The sequence below is a fragment of the Cervus elaphus genome, chromosome 5 (genome assembly GCF_910594005.1).
Source record: "Cervus elaphus chromosome 5, mCerEla1.1, whole genome shotgun sequence".
NCBI classification, from domain to species: domain Eukaryota; kingdom Metazoa; phylum Chordata; class Mammalia; order Artiodactyla; family Cervidae; genus Cervus; species Cervus elaphus.
In genome coordinates, this window is record NC_057819.1 from 110,584,083 (window position 1) to 110,598,317 (window position 14,235).

The 14,235-nt window shown below is 54.0% G+C and overlaps 1 protein-coding gene across 5 annotated transcripts; it reads right to left on the reverse strand.

The window, feature by feature from the left end:
- Positions 1 to 533: 533 nt before the first annotated feature.
- Positions 534 to 12,921, reverse strand: NFE2L1 (nuclear factor, erythroid 2 like 1). 5 transcript variants are annotated; one of them, XM_043904317.1, is made up of 6 exons: positions 12,773 to 12,921; positions 10,274 to 11,298; positions 5,336 to 5,518; positions 4,807 to 4,896; positions 4,425 to 4,583; positions 534 to 3,639 (listed from the first exon to the last, which is right to left on the reverse strand). In XM_043904317.1, exons 2-6 carry the CDS (start codon positions 10,781 to 10,783, stop codon positions 2,290 to 2,292), a joined length of 2,292 nt encoding a protein of 763 aa, XP_043760252.1. In that variant the 5' UTR covers positions 10,784 to 11,298; positions 12,773 to 12,921; the 3' UTR covers positions 534 to 2,289. The 5 variants fall into 5 exon arrangements, with proteins under 5 accessions (XP_043760252.1, XP_043760250.1, XP_043760251.1 ...); XM_043904315.1 differs by having other exon boundaries at positions 5,336 to 5,551; XM_043904316.1 differs by lacking the exon at positions 12,773 to 12,921 and adding an exon at positions 12,367 to 12,487 and having other exon boundaries at positions 5,336 to 5,551.
- Between the last annotated feature and the right edge of the window lie 1,314 nt (positions 12,922 to 14,235).

A 14,235-nucleotide genomic window follows, 5' to 3' on the forward strand; every position in this document is an offset into this window, starting at 1 on the left:
GAAGATTCTGGTCACCTCAGCTGGAAAGGATTTCAAATGCCTTAAACCCTGGGGTCAAATTGTCTGTTTCTCTAGTTCTGGGACCCTGCTGGTAAAATGAAGAGCTTGGCGTGTGCTGGTCCGTTGATCTCCCAGGTTTCCATCATCACTGTCATCACTGTGACTACACTCCAGCTGGTAGGTGGGACCACCAGAGAAAGAACAGCACAGTCAATGTTAAAAATGTAGTCTGCTGCAGGGGGACTAGTAAGGAGCTGGGCCATATGACAAAACCCACCTAGTCCTATGAGAAAAAGGCCAGAGGACACTGAGTCCTTCCTCTAAAAGGATTCAGCTGGCAAACCCTACAAAAAGGTAATAAACTCATTTTTGGAAGATTTAATGCAGTATTTAAGACTGCATTGTCAACCTCCCCCACTCTTCACCCATCTTCCCATAAGAGCTTTGCCTTGGCCACACAATGGTCAGTGCTCTCCTCTTGGGGCCTATTTCCTTTACACTCAGTTTAAATTCAAAATAGGGAAAAATTGCACTTGAGAATGAATCATTCATTTTATTTTATTTTGTCATGTGCTCACAGCATCTTTCTCTCTCTCTCTCTCTCCTCTCCCTGGCAGGTCACAGAGATAAATTAAAAATAAATCTACAAGGAAATAATTTATAAAAGCACTTCCCAGGCTCATGCCTTCTATCCCTACTGCTCAGTTAGAATGCCTCCCCCTCTAAGTGGGGAAGAGAATCAGTGCTTCCCCCACTTGAACTCATTCCTGTTAGTCTGGGGCAGACAGTACTCTAGACCCAGGCAGAGGTGGGGACAGCAGTAGGAAACAAAGACACGGGTCCAGGAACCACCTGGTCACCTTGGCACTCCCCTCTCTGCCTCCCCCAGGCAGTCCGCCAGAAGCCCTTGCTAAACCGGGGTACGGAGAAGCTGCCTGTGGCCAATAGGCTTGGGGAAGGGGTACCCTCAGCCCCTCTTACATGCACTTCTCATTCTCCTAGAAAGAAACCCAAAAAGAAAGCAGACAAGAGACCTCGGGACAGAGGAGAAAAATCCCAAGTGTTCACACGGTTACACGGAGTCTTTATGGCAAAGAGAACATTTAGCAGCTTTGAATATTGGGGTATCTCCTTTTTACTCAACACAAGCATTCTAGACCCTACAAGTGAAACAGGGCTCAAACCCTAAAAAAAAAAAAAATCAAAGCGCAAGAAACTCTAAAAGGACTAGTTTTTGTCGTCGTTGCTGGGTTTCATTTTTTGTCTTTCCAGTGACAAGCCCAGTTGTTGGTAGGGGAGGCCTGAGGGAAGGGTCACTCCCCAGTGTTGTGCTGAATACTGCCTGGCTTCTCCACATCATCCCCCTGCCTCAGAGCAGCTTCCAGGAGGCTGCAGGCCCAGCACTGGGGGCACTGCCAGCACCCCAGCTGCAGAAGAACTCCAGGCAGCCGGTGAGGGGCGGGGGCACACGGGCAGGAGGAGAACAGCATTCGCATGCAGGCTCTGATGGAGATGTGGGAGCCTCGGCTCAGGGGTGACTGGGCACAGAGGAAGATGGATGGCAGGGCAGTTGAGTGACATGCTTGGTTGGGGCTGCTGCAACACAGGGCCTGTGACCCTTGCCTGTTTACTGTTTCATCCTAACTCTTCAAGTCAGTGTCGGGTCCCAGTGGCTCCCCTATGACTGAAACCTCAAGAAAATATCATCCAAGAGCTCCCCTTCAGGGATGCCAAAGTGCAGGGGCAGGAGAGTTCAGAAGCCCCTTCCAGAACCCACTCCGTGTTCCACCCCTCCCCTGGGGTGAAGTGGGGTTTACTCACACCAAATGATCTAGTCTCCCCTAAAACTTGATGCCTGGAATCCTGGCCAGAGCCAACTTAACCTGCCCTTTGATTTTCTTCCCGCTTTGATTTTTCTTCCCCTTCCTTCCTTCCTTTCTTTCCTTCCAGGAAATGAGACTGACTTTCTACTACCTCCCCTTCCGCTCACAAGTCCCTTCCTTCCCATCTGTCCGCTTCCAGCAATGCCAGCACCACCCTTCCCCTGAAGGAAAGGGGAAGGGGTGAGGACCCTGTCCACCCAAACGGTCTGGCCACTTCCACTCCCCTCAGCGGGGGAAGCTGAACCAGACAGCGCCTGCCTCGTCCTGTCCACTGACCCGCAGTCGTCCCCTCTGTGAAGATCTATTAGATAAGAAGGCATTAAAGTCCCCGCTGTAGGTCCAGGTCCAGGCCCAGCCCTTCTCCAGTTCCCATCTCGGTGAGCATCAACCCCCTTCCTCCCCAGGCTCACTTTCTCCGGTCCTTCGGCTTCCTCTCCTGCCGCCGGGCCTGCTGGTCGGCCAAGGTGCGGGGAATGAGGAGGACGCTGCCGTCCCCGGCATACTGGAGCGCATACTGACTGGGCGAGTAGGGCCGCCCGTTCTCATCCCGCAGCCGCCCAAACACCTCCTGGTACAGGCTCTGGACCTTCTGCTTCATCTGCCGCAGGGACCGGAGGAACTCCACCTTTTCCCGCAACAGCCGAGCTTTATCACGCTGCAGGTCCTCCACGTCCCGCTCCAGGTTCAAGATGGTGTCCAGCTTGCGCTTGCGGCAGTTCTGCGCCGCCATCTTGTTCTTGCCGCGGCGCCGGATGTCACGGATGAGGCTCAGCTGGGCCTCACTCAGCTGGTACTTGGACAGCAGCTCGTTGAACTCCTCCACAGGCAGGTTGATGATCTTGTCGTTGGTAAACGGGATCTTCATGGCTCGGGCTCGATGCTCATCCCGGCTCATCTGCTTGTCCAGGAAGTCAGCCTGCTTCTCCTTGCTGCCCTTCTTGAGAGTGCTGGGGGGTGGCAGGTCAGCAGAGTCGAGGGCACTGGGCGCCATGTTGTACGTGTGGTTGTGCCCAACGTGCTCCAAGTATGGCAGGCAGGAGAGCTGAGACGGGTCCTGATAGCTCATGCGGCAGAACTTGGAATACTCAGGCTGGTAGCCCACAGCGCCCTCAGCCTCTTCCAGATCCAAGGTCTCAGAGTCAGAGCTATAGCCAACCGCACCTTCCTCAGAAAAGGAGGAAGAGGCTGAGGAAGAAGCAGAGGAGGAGGAAGAGGAGGAGGAAGAGGAGGAGGAAGAGGAACTACCTTCAGAGCTGCTCAGGGAGGAAGGGCTATGGCTGGAGTCCAAGGAGAGGCCTGAGTCAGAATCAAATTCTTCTTCGAGCTGGGAGGCCTGCACTGGGTTAAAGCCTTCTTCAATGGCCAGGTCCATCAAGCTGATTTCATCCAGCATGGCTTCATCTAATAGACCCCCCAGCGGATCAGGCAGCTCAGGGCCGGCTGTGTCATTGGCCGTGCCATTGAGCTGTGGTGGAAAGAAGAGCCCCGAAAGGTTGGTGGAACCAAAGGTGGAGTTGAGGCTGGTGGAATTACTGGGGACCAGCGGGAGCAGTGTGGAACTACTGGCCACAGGCAGGCTCTCCACCTCCGGGCTGAAGAGTGAGAAGTCCTGGCTGCAGCCCCCCAGGGATGCCTGATGCAGGCTGACATTCTGATTGATGGGAGTGTTGGGGGCAAGGCTGTAGTTGGTGCTCAGTGGGTCTCCTGGAGGGGCATTATACAGGATTTCACTTGTTGATGTGTTCACTTCCATGGCCTGGGAGGAGAGACGAGCGTCACCGTTCACTCTGTGCAGATTCCCTCCCCTGGTGTGGCTGGGGGCTCACACTAGCAGGCACCCAACACAGGCATAGCCGCCTGGGTATAAATGCAAGAGATGGGAAACCAGAGCCCACTTGATCCACCAGGCCTGGCAGAGATGGGTTCCTCCCTGTGGACTCCCCCCAAGGAAGAACTGATGGGCTCCCGGTCACCTCTGGCCAGACTCCCCCATCATGGAGGGAGAGGACAAAAGCTCCTAACACTGAGAAATCAGCACAGTGAAGAGAACACCTGGCCTTGCAGTGAGCCAGCCTGGCTGCACCACTTGCTGTAAGACCAGAAGCACTTCACTCAGCCTCTCTCTCTTATCTTCAGTGTTCTCACTTTTAAAATAATAAAAGGGCTGGCGAGATGATGTGAGGGCCAAGAGACATGACAATGGCTGCAAAGGACTGCAGGAATGTCAGCCTGTTTTAATGCTAAATCTAGGAAACACCTAGCCAAGTGATCACCTGCCTGAAGAAAAGGAAGAAGGTGCACCTAGGAGGCAGGCCTGCTTTAGAAGCCTCAGTTCCAGGGCTGCTTTTCCCAAACCCCAATCCTGACTCCACCCACTACTGCCCCAATGAGACACCTGGACAGTTACATCTCGGTATCCCCACTTTCCTTATGAATCAGAAAGGTGTTCCTCTTTCTTTACCCAGAAGTGGAAAAGCAACTGAAAATGAAGATACCCCACGCAAAGTCCGACAGGTTTGTGTCTGGTTCTGATAATCCTACCTGCATTTCCATGATGGACATGAGATCTTGCCACTGCTGTTCCAAATCAAATGGTGACTCTGTCCCAGTCAGGAGAGGAGACAAAAGGTTGTTCTGAAGACCTGGGGGCTCACTCTCACTAGGCACTGCTTCTGTTATGCTGGAAATGTCTGCCGGAAACTAGGGCAAAACACAGAAGGTTTAACAGGGGAGGAGGAAAGACCACCTTCTGCCTTCCTCCCAAGACTACCGCCTGAGGCTCTGTATCTTCCTTCCTCTGAACTCACCCCCAGCAGCCAGGAGAGGGCCAACACCAAAAGCTGGCCCGCTGGGCAGCCACAGAGACACACCATGTGCAGGCTACCCTGCTGGCTCAGTGGGCTCTCCCTAGAGTCCTGCTCACCTCAGCATTCTCCCCAAAGGGGCAGGTGGCCTCCAGCAGCCTAAGGCACTCTTCCAAGGACAGGGCTGTCTGGTCCTCCCCACCAGGCACCTGTGGCAACAGCAACTGTTAAGTCTGACTGACCCAGGCCTTGGCTGCCTGTGGGCCAAAGCCCCTTCCCCAGCCTTTCCAAGGGAAAGCTGGAAGGAGGCCTTGTGTGGTCGTAGGGCTACACTCTCCCTACGTCCCCAGGCTATCAGCTGGCCGCAAGCCCCAAACTCCAGGGGAGAAGAGAGAGAGTGGGAGGGTTCTGATGCAAGCGGACAGCCACTAGGTGCTCTGCCTCCCGCGTGCTGTTCTTTATAAGGTGTGGTCCCTCCACTGCTGCTGCGGCTCTTCCACTCCCACTTCCTCAGCCACCACTGTGACTTGATGCTGTGAGATCCCATCACTGAGATCCCAACCCGAGATATACATTCAGGCCCATCCCAGAGACACACACTGCCTTCTCTAAAGAGAAGTTTCTAGAAGTAGGCAGAGGTGGGAGTACCTGTGCAGGGAAGCTCTCCCCAGTCTCTCCATCCACTAGCAGGTTTCGTGCCAGAGCTTCTGCACCCTCGCCTGGCCATGTGTCCTCTTGCTCTGCTCCATCTTGCAGTTCCTTATCCACATCCTGCTCCTTCTGGCGATGACTGTAGTCAAAAATCTCACGCCCAGCCCCCAGGTCAATATCCTGTCGCCAAAGGATGTCAATCAGATCTATGTCCTGAAAGATAGAGCACCATGACTTTAGCTCTGGGGTCCAGGGGCCCCTCCCTGTCCTGCCCCTTAAAAGTCCCTCCAAGCATCACCCCAACTACTCCTGGGTGGGGTCGCTCCCAATCTACACCTGCCAGCTTCTACTGCTGTCCCCTCCATACCAGCAAGGTTTCATTCATCTATTTCCAGACACCAGCCTCCAAAACAAAAAGAGAGATAGCAAAAACCTCTAACATGACTATCACCACACTAGCCTGTGTGCTTAGGATGTGGACCAGACACACAGCCAGGCCAAAAGGCAGGGCAATCTCACCACAACTTAAGAAGGAAGGGCAAAGCAGAAGACAGCTCTCCTTTTGGGAACGGGAATCCCTTAAAAGCTGGTTTGTAGAAAGATGGCCATGGCAAGCAAGGGTGAACTGTGAGGCAGAGTTGCTTCGCAGTGGCCAGGCTTGCATCAGCTTATGGTGCCATTGTATTTGCATAAAGGGGTGGGGTGGGCTGGAGAGGAAAATCCCTGCATTTGCAACCACCTGATGCAACCAATGACAACTACAGGCTACCTCCAGCCCTTCCTACAGCCATTCCCCCTTTCCCTAGCTGAGGCAGGAGTACGGATGAACACCCACAACTCTTAGCCCAGGCTCACCTCAAGATCCATCCCTGCTAGAATGCCCACTCTCAGCTGATCCCAGCAAGCCGCCTCAATCCCCGGAGAGCCTCAAGCGGTCAGATGATCCTCACTGGGCACCCCACCCCTGCCAAGGCCAGCCCCACAGTGTCCCCTCACACCAGTGCTCACTCCCTTACCACACCCCAGGACTCACTGACTGCCATCAGTCAACCCACTCAAGGACATAGCCCCCATCACCGCCCAGCCACAACTGCCGCCTTGGGCACCAAAATGCCTCCCTCCCACTCTACCCTGGCGCCTCCTGATCAGTTCCTGCTCCAACTGCCACCCCCATTGCCACCCAGCATACCAGCATACAACCCCAATAAATAAGAGACATTTGGATTTCCTATACATGCATGTGGCTGAAGAAATCCTGAACTGTTGCCTTCCGCTCAGATGTTAAAAGCCAGATACTTTCCATAAAGCATTATCCTTAGCTTAGAGCTTAGACCCACCTCCCTAGCTCTGACGGGGCATCTCGTTCCCACCGTAACCCTAATTCTAAGACCTCCCAGGTGTCTCCCCCACCCCCCAGTCTCCCCACACACACCAACCTGAACAGAAGCCCTGGACCCAGAAGCAGAGGGGGGCTGGGCCACCCGGTGACCAGCCACCAAAGAGTTAAGGGGCCGGCTCCCTTTGGCATGGCCCCCACCACTGTGAGAGCTGCGGTCCAGACGGGTCATGGTCTGCGAGATGAGCCCCAGGGCAGCTGGTGCCGGGCAGCCGGACAGGGGGCTCCAAGGAGCTCGTGGCTCTCAAGGAGCAAACCAGGCTGGAAGGGTGGCCCCTTGCTAGCTCCGAGGGGCCCAAGGAGGGTGCCCCGCCCGTGCTGCTGCCTGGGCGGCCCAGCCCAGCCCCCCTTCTCCATCCTGAAGCAGCCCCCTCCCACCTCACAACCCCAGTTCCACTCAGGCGCCTGGCAGCCCCCACCCTGAGCTCACCGCAGAGGCTGCAGTGAGATGGGACTCCCACCCCATGCTCCGTGCTCAAGCTGCAGAGGAAAGCAAGCTCCCTCCTGGGCCTATCCTCCCGCTCCTCCCTTTCTCCCCCTTCCCATGCCCCCCAAACTTGTTACCTAGGCTGCAGCAAGGAGCCAATCCCCTCCCCCTCCCACCCCGCAGGTCACTGCTGAGGCTGCAGAGAGCCAATCCCCTCCCCCAGGTCAGCAGCTGGGCTGCGGAAAGAGCCAATCCCCTCCCACTGTCGTTACCTAGGCTGCGACGAGAGCCAATCTCCTCCCCCAAGTCTCCGCTGGAGATGCGGAAGGAGCCAATCCCCTCCCACCGCCTGTTACCTAGCTGCAGCCGGGAGCCAATCTCTGCACCAGGGCAGCTGGAGAAGCTGCCGCAAGGAACCAGCCCATCCCTGGGCCGCCTCCGTCTCCTCAAGGAGACGCACCCAGGGGCGGGCAGCCCCACCCAGCCCAGTCAGCCAGCCAGGGTGGCGCAGTGAGAGCGCCCTGGGGGGAAGGGGTGCCACTCTCCCTCCTGTCGCATCCTGCTTACCCAGCCCACTCAGGACTGGACAGACACTCCTCCCGCAGCTTCCCTGGGAATCTAAGTTCTTCCCTGGAAGTGGAAGGAGTTTTCCCATTCCTCTGTAGGGCTGTGGCCAGTCGTCCTCAAGACCAAGGATCAAAGCTAGGCTGGGCAGGAACCCAGTGAGCCCAGATCCACTGGGAACCAGGGGCTTTGTCACCCTAGAGCAGGCCAGATGAGAGGAAGGGGGAAGCCATCCACACATATGCAGGGATGTCATGGCGCTGGCCCGGCCTAGGCAAGAGGGAGACAGGAGCCTGAAGGCCAGCACTGAACGGTGCTCTGCAAAGTCCTGGACACAAAAACATCCCCCTGCCCTTAACCCCAGCTGTTTTCAAGAGCATTCTCTGCCTGAGCCCCAGCTCACATCTATAAAGCAGAAAATAAGGCCCTGACAAAATCAGGGTCACAGTTCTGGCTCCCATCCTCACTGCTGCTCCCCTTGCACCTAAGGTCAGGTCAGGGACAGTATGTTCTCCACGGTCACAGACTGCTCCTCCTCGCCTGCTAAGAGCTGTACACAGGCCACCCCCCGCTCTGGGCAGAGTGCCAACCTCGAGGGGAATCCTATCCCTGACAAGGGCCTGGGCTATAGCTGTCCATCGAACAGGCCTGGCAGCAGGGGAGTGCTGCCACCCTGGGGATAATACCAGCTCCAGCAGTGCCTGTCACATGCTCTGGACCTGGGTATTTTTATCCCTGAGTTGCTGAGGAAATGTTGTTCTAGACACAATAATCCTCCCTTCCCCCACGCCCAGCCTGGGCCCCTAATGCTGACCCATCCTCAACCTCCAAAGGGAGCAGTGAAGGCCTGGGGTCAGGAAAAGAACGAACTTCATGAAGGCCAAGAAATGCAGGGCAGCAGGGTCAAAGTTCCACCCATCCAATTACATTGAAAACGTCCCATCCCATCCCAGGAGAGCTTCCTGCAGGAAGAGGAATGAAGCTACGCCTGCAGGGTTCCCAGAAGCAGAGTTCCCAAGCCCAATTATACCCACCCCTTGAGGAGCTACCATGGGGTGGGAGGATGGAAGAGGTGGCTGGGAGGCACACTTCTTCAGACCACTGTGCCAGACTGGAGCCCATTTGAAGGAAAAGAACACAGGAAGCAGAGAGAGGTGGCACTGTAAGAATCTCAGAAAAGAGACACTGCAAGGCAAGGAGTGCTCATGGCCTCCTGGCTCAGATAATTCTAGTCTCCCTCAAAGTAGAGCTAGTATAAGCCAGCTCAGCACAGAGCAACCCTGGCACGATGGACATTTGGGGCAGGTCAATCTGTTACTTAGGGGCTGTCCTGTGCTTTTTAGGAAATTCAGCAGTACCCCGTGCCTCTCCCCACTAGATCCCAATTACACCTTTTCCAGTTGTGACAACCAAAACTGTCTCTAGACACTGCCACATGTCCCCTGATACCACAAAATCATCCCCAGTTGAGGACCACGGGCCCAGAGGAAGCCACATGATTTGACAGTCACTACATGATTTGACAGTCACTAACATTCAGAGAACTGAACTCAGGAACAGACTTGAAGGCAGGATGGGAGGCAAAACCTGGTCTGATTGGTAGACAGAGCCAAGTTCTACAGCTTCTGTAAAAGTTTCAACGCATCTCCACACGCTCCTCTTACCAAACACTCCCCCCATGCACCCTTGCTTCAAGACTCAGCCCTGGAAAACCCAGCCCAGTGCAATCCCTCTTTCCCTAACAGCCAGGCAAGCAAAGCAGACCTTTTCCCAAGCTCCTTAAGACTGCGTGGCAAGACAGGGTCAAAAGCAGAGTTCAAAGCCATCCTATCACACTGGCGGAGCAGGGGCAGCAGAAGCCATTTAACACTCTTAAAGGCAACTGCATCACCTTCTTTCCAGAACAGAATGTCAGCCACTCGTCAGGAGTTCAGTTCAAAGCAAGCTGACTTCAGCAGCAGAATGCAGTTTCTCTTCTAGCTTCCAGCCCTCCCGTCCCTACTCCCTGCAGTGGGCCTTTAGCAAAGAATGGGAGCCTGGCCCTCTCCTGGCCAAGAATAACTATCTAAATCTACCCCCTGGCTCAGGCCCAGGAGAGCCGCCTTATCAGGACCTTACAACAACAACAGGCCTGACCACAAAGGAGGAGAACTTTAGGATATGTATGTGTGTTTTGATGTGGGGGGAGGTACAAGGCAACAGTCCACAAAATATCTGTGTCTTAGCAACAGATATACAGCGCATCAAAGCCCATCACAACATGACTCCCTCCCCCACCCCAGGCCTCTAGGACTCATGTTGAAATCCAAGCAGTAAACACAGAGGCATGTTCTAGGAACCTCCCACTGCCCTGACAGTACATTTAGAGGTGGGTCGATTCTAGTCAGACAATCCAGCCCATTCCTAACCAAGATCAATGCCCGAAACTCCTTGGAACCTCTCTGGTTCTTTACAGGGCTTAGTACAACAACCATACTCCTTCAGGACCAGCCCAAACCACCACCCAACCCCAGACCCTTCCCACCCACCCCTCCACATTGCCACTAACCTCTTTGGTTAAGTCTCCACTGACTGGAGGGGCTACAGCTCCCAAATCCTCCAAATCTTCACTGAATCCCTGCTCCGTTTCGCTTTCTCGCACCCCGTTGTCTGGGCCTGTCACATCTTGGAGACCACTGGAACTCTCGAGGGCGAGGCCTGAGCTGGGCTGGCTGCCAGAGACAGACCCCTCTGGATCCCGGTGGACCAGCCAGGCGTTAACCTCAGTAGTTGGCACCTGGAACCTGTCCAGGGCCCTCACCTGATTGAGGAGTCGCCGGGCAGTGAAGTAATTGTCCAGGTCTATGCTCTTGGGGTGGATACCATAGCCATCCAAGGTATTCCTCAGGTTGTGGAACTGGGTCTGAGTATAGGCAGAACTGGGCCCCAGGATGATCTCCCGAAGCGGGGGGAGCTGTGAGGTCAGGTAAGTATCCACGTCCACCCGCACCCCAATCAAACTGAGCAGAATGGTGAACTGGAGGAGTCCTTCCGTTAAGTATTTCTTCAGAGAAAGCATTGCTGAAGGACCAGAATGTTTATGTTTTTTGGTTTTTAAATCTTCTGAAAGACAAATCAAGGCCACTGCTCTGCTGCTCCAGCCAGCAAGTCACCCTCCTCAGTGCCAAACCCTGTACCCCACCCTGGCAGAACACAGGGGCTGAGCTCCCTGATGGCCTCAGAGGAAAACACACCCCTTGGAGCCAAGGCCACACTCCAGACCACATTCACTTTTCCCTTCTTGACACCTCACCTCTGAAAGTACAACTGTTGCTAACCCAGTCCAGGCCCTCAAGGCCCACGTGACTTACTGTCTCCACAGTCCACATACAGTCACTTCCTCACTCACATTAGTTGTCCTCTCTGTAGATTCTGTAGATTCCACTGCAGGCTGTTCTCAGAAACAGCTGATGATTTTTTTTTTCTCCTTCTCCTTCCTAAGGTTTATTTTCTTTGGCTGGAGCTACAGGCCTTTTGTCTTGGGTCAGAGTGTCCCGCCTCCTCCACACTTACCAGGGGGGTTTCCAGAGAAACCTGAAACAGGAATCACAAAAGCAACAGGATAAGGTTCTATAATTTTCATACCAGGATCAAGGCAGAAAGTAGGAAACATATTAAAAGGCCACTTTTATCTCTTTGTTAAAAAATAAATCCAGTTATTACACTCCCAGAAAAACCACAAAATCCTTTACAGATAGAACAACTATGAAAGGAAGGTACTGGCCACAAGGGATCTCAATATCTGGATATTAATTTTGTGATGCTCTAAAAGGTAGCTCATTTTGGATAAGCAGATAATGCCCAGGGCATCCAAAATATTTTACATGTTATCTGATTTGCCAACCCTCCCCCACTCCATTACACACTACCCAACTTCTATTTTTAGCATGAGAAGTCCATTTCCTATCTTAAAAGAAAGTTTGTTTCCCATCTCTCAGGATAAAACTGCCTATAATTCTTGTCCCTTCAAGTTCTTAAGAGGAGAATTTATTAATGCGTGGGAGTGTGAAAGGACAACACCACAGTAAAGAATGACACCTTTTGTTTTCCCAACTTTAAAATCCGATTTCTCTTTCCTATTACCTTCACACACACACACAAAAAGTGGGGGTACTGGCGGGATGGGAAGGGGTCTGTGACAGGATTATTCTGTCCAGAATTTGAATACGCATGTTTTATTTTCATTCATGTGACCTTCTGATCCAAAGTAGAGGGCTATGGCCAAGTCTTCAACCCAGCCAGCCAAGTGGGGAGGGAGTAAACCTGCCTTTCGGTTCTAGTCTCTACTTTTGAGCTTCCATTAACCTTATAAACCAAGACATAGCCCTCTGATCTCCAAGGCTATGACCCACCTACCAACTTCATCCTAAAGGGAAAAAGACAAACGCACACCCACCCAAAGACAGACAGACACACACACCCCTTATCTGGCTAGAGTAAACATAACTGCGACCCAGAATTCCTGCTTACACTACCCTCCAGTTCTCACGCAATTTACTACTAAAAACCTCCCAAGAGCAATTAAGTTCCAGAAACCGGACAAGGTCCCTTAAAGATCGAGTAATGCCAGGTCTGAGCCCGGTCCCACCCTGCCCCGGATACCCGAGTCCGGCTGGGACCAAGTTGCCATGCCGCTCCTGGCGCCTCGGCTTCTAGCCTTCTGGGCAGCAGCGAACAAGTGCTACTTTCCTGGCCTTGACCCACCCGGACGGCCAAACCCCACCCCGCCCTCCGCCCCTATGGCCCCACCCCGCTCCCAAGCATGGGCTTAACACCACGCCTTCTCAGGCCCTCAGCCCTCCCCAGTCCAACCCACCCCGGAGCTGGAATTCTCCACGGCCTTTCGGCCCCTCCCTGCCAGGCCCAGGGCCCGGCCCCGAGGTAAACCCCGCTCGGCCGCCCGCTCCCGCCTCCTGCCCCTCAGCTCCACCCCGCCGCCCTTCACTCTGTAAGCCTCGGTCCCGCGGGGCTGTGCCCCTCCCGTTAGGGAAAGAAAGGTGCTTGATACCCGCTGCTGAGCTCGGCGTCCGCCGCTGCCACCACAGCAAGCCCTCAGCCGAGTCCAGGCCTTGCAGCCGCCAGCGCCGGCCGGCCTAGAGCTCGCCAGCCTCCGCTTCCCTCCCCGCCCCCTCCTTCCACCTCACTCGGAAGCCCGCCCTCCGAGTCCTCCCCGGGAATACGTTTCTCCAATCAAAGAGCCGAGATGGTGGCCGTCGCCGGATGTCGCTTTGACGGATAGTAAAGAGAGCCCAATAACTGAGTATGCCTCCTTCTCCCTTTACCGGTTTTTCAAGACTGACATGGTCCATGGCCCAATAGGCATGTAGGCCCGCCTCACGGCGTGGGCCCACCAATAAGTGGGGCGAAGGCCACAGCGCCCGGCGTTTGGGACCCCTCGGCCGTGCTTTGGCCGCAGACGGTATTACAGCCTGGGCATGGAGTGAAGTAAACAGGCTGTGCGCTTCCAGTGCATTCTTTGACGGGTATAAGGGCTTAGGACTGGGAATGGGAGATGGTATCACCGCCGGAGCGCGGAGTCCCCCCATTGAGGGTTCCCACGGTGACTTGCAAAAGTCCAGTGAGACCTGAGAGGCCGAGGTAGGGCACAGAGCATGTGTTTCGCCTGGTGTGGACGCTCGTGCCGCCATCTTGAGTGCTGGCAGCGGAAACCAGTCTCCCAGCTTCCGCTCCATGAGGCCCGGCGCTGGGCCCTTTGCCGGTCAGGGATCTTTGCGCCCCTTGTGTGCAAGTTGTGTGGACGGGTTGCCACGAAGGTGGTGGGACGTTGGGGATAAGAGCAATGTGGCATAATTAGTGATTTTTGCGACGATACAAACACCGTCTCCTCTGTCTGCTCTTCCCCCGCCTAACTTCCCACGCAGCTTAGTTTTGCTTTTCAGAGACTCCTCAGTTTCTAGTGTTCTCCAATCTCTTTTAACCAACATCTTTGATTTTCGAACGTTGGTTTACCCCCAGCATCACCTTGGGGAGTTTTTAAGCTTGCACATTTTGAGGCATCACACCAGAGTTAATAATTCACTTATTCTGGGGTGGAAGCGTGATAACCTCGCCCGTTTAGTAAACGACCCATAGTGCGAAGACCCCTTATAAGGGGTCTAAAGACAAGCACTGAGTTGGGGTTCGTAATACGTTGTTCCTAGCTGTGGGACAGAGGCGTTGACTCAAATTCTTGACTCCCTAGAAGATCCTGCTAATCTAGTGGGCAAGTCATTGGTCCTTGTACAACGAAGAACAAGGCCGACTGATAACTCATTTGATGAGGTCGAATCCATCACATGTTTGGAGTTAGGCAGCTACATCTGGGATGGTTCACAGATTATAAAGTACTTTCACTATACAGAAGTATAAGCATTGAATTCTCTGAAAACTACTGAGTTAGTTACCCATTTCAAAGATGGATTCAGAGAACACATGTTTTATTTTCTCGTTTTACTATTTGTCTTCCAGAAA

Excerpts from the sequence above, each read along its gene's own strand:
- NFE2L1 (XM_043904315.1), bottom strand. The coding sequence starts at position 10,783 with ATGCTTTCTCTGAAGAAATACTTAACGGAAGGACTCCTCCAGTTCACC. Across the intron at positions 4,584-4,806 it reads CCTTTGGGGAGAATGCTGAG|TTTCCGGCAGACATTTCCAG; the intron begins GTGAGCAGGACT and ends GTTTTGCCCTAG. Across the intron at positions 3,640-4,424 it reads TGTCCATCATGGAAATGCAG|GCCATGGAAGTGAACACATC; the intron begins GTAGGATTATCA and ends CTCTCCTCCCAG.